At 36.9% G+C, this 5,775-nt stretch overlaps 2 protein-coding genes across 2 annotated transcripts in view; both read left to right on the top strand.

Moving 5' to 3' along the window:
* LOC107553169 (charged multivesicular body protein 7) overlaps nt 1-1,361 on the top strand; it is a 13,355-nt gene extending 11,994 nt beyond the window's left edge. Inside the window, exons 8-9 of the mRNA XM_016235302.1 lie at nt 1,035-1,133; nt 1,236-1,361. Of these exons, the coding sequence (XP_016090788.1) occupies nt 1,035-1,133; nt 1,236-1,328 (192 nt within the window). The 3' untranslated portion in view covers nt 1,329-1,361. The remainder of the gene's footprint in view (nt 1-1,034; nt 1,134-1,235) is intronic.
* A 556-nt stretch (nt 1,362-1,917) lies between these two features.
* LOC107553130 (ectonucleoside triphosphate diphosphohydrolase 4-like) overlaps nt 1,918-5,775 on the top strand; it is a 13,355-nt gene continuing 9,497 nt past the window's right edge. The window contains exons 1-5 of the mRNA XM_016235249.1: nt 1,918-1,942; nt 3,431-3,581; nt 3,674-3,777; nt 4,317-4,376; nt 4,510-4,640. Of these exons, the coding sequence (XP_016090735.1) occupies nt 1,918-1,942; nt 3,431-3,581; nt 3,674-3,777; nt 4,317-4,376; nt 4,510-4,640 (471 nt within the window). The remainder of the gene's footprint in view (nt 1,943-3,430; nt 3,582-3,673; nt 3,778-4,316; nt 4,377-4,509; nt 4,641-5,775) is intronic.

Here is a 5,775-nt window from a genome sequence, read left to right as displayed (position 1 = left end):
TGCTACCACCAGACCCGGAGATCGGCTGAATGGATTCGAAAACGGCAGAACTCAACTGTTTAACTCTAGGGGAGTTGGAAAATTTGCCTATTTTCAAAAATAGTGGAGTGTTCCTTTAAAAAAAATATATCATATAGCCCCTACATCACCACATGTTGTTGGTGAGAGTTTCACGAAAAATTCTCCTCGCTCATCCAAAAACAAACTTCAGCATATTCAGTTGTCAGACACGACTGGGACTTCAAATGACACTGGCTTCTATAGTCAGATGAAACTAAAAAAATAGCTTATTGCCAGCAAACCCAACAGATGGGTGTAGTACAAACAAGGATAAAAAGTATCCCTTGCCCATGGTTAAATATACAGCTTGATATTTAATGTTGTGTGCCTGTTTTTCTGCCAGAGGTCCTGGATATCTTGTTCAGATGCATGCCAATCAAATACCAACAGATAAAACCTCTAAACCTGACTGCCTCTGTAAGAAATCTAATAATGGGCCGTGCTTTGATCAGGACAATAATCCAAAACAAACATCAAAATCAACACAAAAATGGGTCAATGAGCACAAAATGAATCTTTTACCATGGCCATCCCAGTCCTCTGACCTGAACCCTGTAGAAAATGAGTGAAGTGAACTGAAGAAGCACCAACATGGAGCTGTGAATCTGGAGAGATTCTGGATGAAGGAATGGTCTCTGATCTCTTGTCAGGTGTTCTCCAAACTCTTCAGGCATTATAGGAGAGACCTCAGAGCTGTTATCTTGGGAAAAGGACGTTGCAATAATTGGGTGCCAATAATTGTGACCAACATGAACTAGAGAACGCATTTATTTCACAATGAGATATGCACCCCACTTTCAATTGTTTATTTTCAATGATAGGTTAGAATTTTTTGAATGAAAGATCAAAAGGATAAACAATGCAGATTTATTTTCACAGCCGCCTTTGCTTATATTTACCAAGGGTGCCAATATTAGTGGAGGGCACTGCACATTATGCATGGCTTAATGAAATGTTTTCATATGTGTGAGCAGGTGATGCAGGCATACCAGGCAGGTGTGGCGGCTCTGAGAATCTCACTGAAGGGTGTGACTGTGGAGCGAGCAGAGAACCTGGTTGATCAGATACAGGAGGTGATTCATCAGAAATGCATTGCTTATGCTAGTATTAGTTAGAATGTAATTATACTATTTTAAAAAGAAGGTCTTTATTTTCCATTTATGCTTTTTGCACAGTTATGCGACACTCAGGATGAAGTCAACCAGACTCTTGCCAGTGGAGCGCTGGATTCTGGTATACACGTTTTTTTCCCTAAATGTATTTTCTAAACTATATGAATTTCCCAGATGAATTCTGTACATCAGCAATGTCTGCAGACCATGAGAACTTTTCATGGGTGTGAGTCGTTTCCTTTGATTGTTTTTGATTCTGCCTTCAGTTAGAGGCTAAATAAACACCAAAGACTTCAGATATACACTCGCCCTGTCTACGTTATGAAAACTGTTGTAACAAAAGCCTACTCTAAAATATTATAACAGAGAAATTCCTAATAGTAATTTCAATAATTCCAAATTTCATTAATGTTTCTCTTTTAAAACAATAGCAAAAAAGACTTCTTGCCGCACAGAGGTTGCGTATGTAACGTTACAATCAGCAAACCACAATCACAGTCGAGATCCATGACAGAACTCCGACTCGCTGAATGCCAATTTAAGCAGAATACCTCAAATGAAGATCGCTGAACTCCGGCTTACTTGTACAGTACTGTTAGTCTGTGTTTTCGGATCATGACGCCTCCGCAGAGAGAGGACGTGTGAATGGTTGCCAGATTGCAAAAAGCCTGGAAGAGTGTGTATCCGTTTAACAGAAAAGCTCTGATTGGGGGATTTGAGCTCATGATATCTGGCAACCACAAACATGAACGCTCGCATAATGGAGTCTTGTACAGCAGTCTGAAGTGTTTTGGCTCTACTTTTTTTCAACAAAAATAAAAAGGTTTTGGTAAAGTTTTTGTTCTTTTAACTACATTTTAGTCTCTTATTTTTTCCGTCAACAATATTGCATGTTGATATAGTCTCAGTTATCATGTAATGACCTTATTATCATCTCGTCATCGTCTCGTTTTAGTCAGGGGAAAAAACTTCGTTGACGAACATTTTTCGTCATAGATTTCGTTAACGAAGTTAACACTAGAATGAATGAACAGAATGACGGCTTGGAGCGGTGAATGGTCAAATAGTTAGTGCTGGGTTGACAATATCGATTTCCTGATTTTAATCTATTCTTGTTTTGATGAACCGATATTGAATCCAAAGATTCAGTCTTTTTGTCTATGCTTTTTTCTGTTGATGCATGAACCAACCATGCGTTACTAAGCATTATTTATAACGCACCTCCCATCCAATATTCACATGAGCTTTGTTGCTTTTAATATGAAACAAAGCCTCTTTGGCTTTCCAATTGTGACACAAAATTCAAACAAACTAATCCAAAATATTGATTTGATGCTGTTTAATGTGGCATGACAGATTTTTAATTTACGTCAGGAAAGCCATTTAATATCAATAAACTCATTAGTCAGCTTGAAAATTCTTTAGAGACGCATTTTGATAAATATATGCACTACATTACATATTCATCATATTTTACTTAACTTATCATTATGACTTTCACTTCATATTACAGCTATGGAAAAAAAAATTGAGACCACTTGAAATTTCTCGTTTACTCTAGATTTACTTAGGGATGGATTTGAGTAAAATGTTAATATTTGTTTTATTCTGTAAAGATCTGATAACATCTCTTCCCAATTTCAAATAAAAATATTGTCATTTAGAGCATTTTTTTCAAGAAGATGACAATTGACAAAAAATAGCAAATGCTTTGAAAATCAGGGTTATTCAGGGTCAAAATGATTGAAAATCAGGGTTATTCTACCAAATGTTAATTTCTTAACTCTTCTGAAGTTAAAGCAGTGGTATTGTGTTGTCTAAAAATGAATATAAACGTGCCTGAAAACATGGCATGCTTTTTTTTTTTTGCTATGTTGTCATTTTATAAAAAATAAAAAAAAATGGGAAGAAATGTATTGTCATCAGTAGTTTACAGAATAAAACAAATTACAGTTTACTCAAACACATAACTATAAATCGTAAATCCAGAGAAACTGAATTTTCAAGTGGTCTCTTAATTTTTTTCCAGAGCTATATGTTTGAATAAATCCATCATGAATATGTTTTTAAGACAGCCACTATTGAAATGTTTAATGTTTTAAATGAATTACAGTAGAAACCTATTTATATCATTATTAGTTGTTATTATTATAAACATTAAAGCAACTAATATAATTTAAATTTAACTATGCACTGTGCCTGATATACATCCAAATGATACTCAGCCCTACAAGTAACACTAGTTTCTGTTTGTTCAGGTATTTCAGAGTACGCATCCACACCAGACAAGGCCAGCGACTACATCAGCCCTCTGCTGAGTTTTGCTGCTCAGCACATCCCTAAGAACAAGCACCAGGAAACACCTCTCTACATCCTGTGCACCGCAGGAATGAGAGTCCTGCCTGAAAGGTGTCTAGTCACACACTCACACAAATGCACACCTTATATTAGCTGCATGCTGTGGGACAGCTGCCGTTCGTGCTAAGATTGTTTGTTTGCAGCCAACAGGAGGCCCTGCTGGAGGATTTGCGGACTGACATTCCTGTAAATTTCAACTTCCTGTTCTCCGACTCCCATGTGGAAGTTATCTCAGGCAAACAGGAAGGTAAGACCCACCTCTAAACCTCTTCTAGACCACCTCTAGAGTCATCAGTTCAGAAACGCAGGGGTTCATTTAAATGTTGCACAAATCCACATTACCGTTCAAAACGTTTGGGGTCAGTAAGATTTTAAAAAAATTGTCATCAAGGCTGCATTTATTTGATCAGAAATACAATAAAAACTGTAATAATGCTGAATTTTCAGCATTATTACTTCAGTTTTCTGTGTCACATGATCTTTCGGAAATCATTCTAAAATTCTCATTTGCTGCTAAAGAGACAATTCTAATTATTATCAATGTTGAAAACCGTCGTGCTGCTTAATATTTTTAAGAAAATGGTGATGCTTTTTTTCAGGATTGTTTGTTGAATAAGTACAAAACAGCATTTATTTCGTAACAAGTGTCTTTACTGTCACTTTGGATGAATTTAATGCATCTTTGCTGAATAAAAGTATTATTTCTTTTAAAAAAAAAAAAATTATTTTGAGTAAAAAACTGAATTCAGTGGAATTCAGTTGTTTTTTTGTTTTGTTTTTTTGCAGGAGTATATGCATGGATAGGTATCAACTTTGTTCTGGGACGATTCAATCATGTTGAGGATGGTAAGTGATATTGTGCCATTTTCTTTCTCAAAAAAAATATACAGCCCCTACAAAAGTGGCTTTTCATCTACACTTTCATTTCTCTCTTTTTTATTTTTTTTTTTGTTATATTTTCTGTGCTCTTGTTTCTCAGAACATGAGGCAGTGGTGGAGGTGCAGGTTCCTGGCAGTGACCAGCAGGAGACGCTGGTGCGCAAGCGTACGGCTGGAGTATTGGACATGGGTGGCGTCTCCACTCAGATCGCATACGAAGTGCCCAAAACTGTAAGCTTTGCTTCTCCACAACAGGTTATTATCTATGAAAATTTCCCGTATTTTTGAAAGCTGAAAGTTTGGCTTTGTCATTCTCATTCTCTCATTCTTGTTCTCCTGGTACTCTGTGGTCCTTGGCCCAGTGCAGTACAAGGCCATGGTGAATTTGCTGAACTGATGCCTTGGACTGAGATAAGCCTGCTGCATGCTCATATAGCAGCATGGCGCTTAAGATCTGAGAACAATACTAATCGCTCTTCAACAGTTATTCAGATTTTTTTTTCTTATTCTGAAGTCCACTTACAATATCAGTGAAGGTCTCTTATACCAAAAATATTGTACAACACACTCTTATTGCAGTTTGTTTTGGTGAATTGGTGGTGTATTCATTTTCTGTCTCATTCAGATTAATTTGTACAATCACAATCAGGCTAATTTGTACAATCTAATTCTGATTAATTTCATTTGTACAATCTCATTCGGACTAATCCATGCTTTAATTCCTTAATTTAATTAATTCCTTCAATCTCTTTCAGACTAATGTATGGACTAATTCGTACAGTCTCATTCGGACTAATTCGTACAGTCTCATTCGGACTAATTCGTACGGTCTCATTCGGACTAATTCGTACGGTCTCATTCGGACTAATTCGTACGGTCTCATTCGGACAGTCTCATTCGGACTAATTTGGACAGTCTGTACAATCACAATCAGGCTAATTTGTACAATCTAATTCTGATTAATTTCATTTGTACAATCTCATTCGGACTAATCCATGCTTTAATTCCTTAATTTAATTAATTCCTTCAATCTCTTTCAGACTAATGTATGGACTAATTCGTACAGTCTCATTCGGACTAATTCGTACAGTCTCATTCGGACTAATTCGTACGGTCTCATTCGGACTAATTCGTACGGTCTCATTCGGACAGTCTCATTCGGACTAATTTGGACAGTCTCAGTCGGACCAGTTCGGAAAGTCTCATTCGGACTAATTCATACAGACAGTCTCATTCTCATTCGGACTAATTCGTACGGTCTCATTCGGACTAATTCGTACGGTCTCATTCGGACTAATTCGTACGGTCTCATTCGGACTAATTCGTACGGTCTCATTCGGACTAATTCGTACGGTCTCATTCGGAC

The sequence above is a fragment of the Sinocyclocheilus grahami genome, unplaced genomic scaffold (genome assembly GCF_001515645.1).
Source record: "Sinocyclocheilus grahami isolate Dianchi unplaced genomic scaffold, SAMN03320097.WGS_v1.1 scaffold465.1, whole genome shotgun sequence".
Taxonomy (NCBI): domain Eukaryota; kingdom Metazoa; phylum Chordata; class Actinopteri; order Cypriniformes; family Cyprinidae; genus Sinocyclocheilus; species Sinocyclocheilus grahami.
This window is presented reverse-complemented; position numbering and strand designations above follow the sequence as displayed.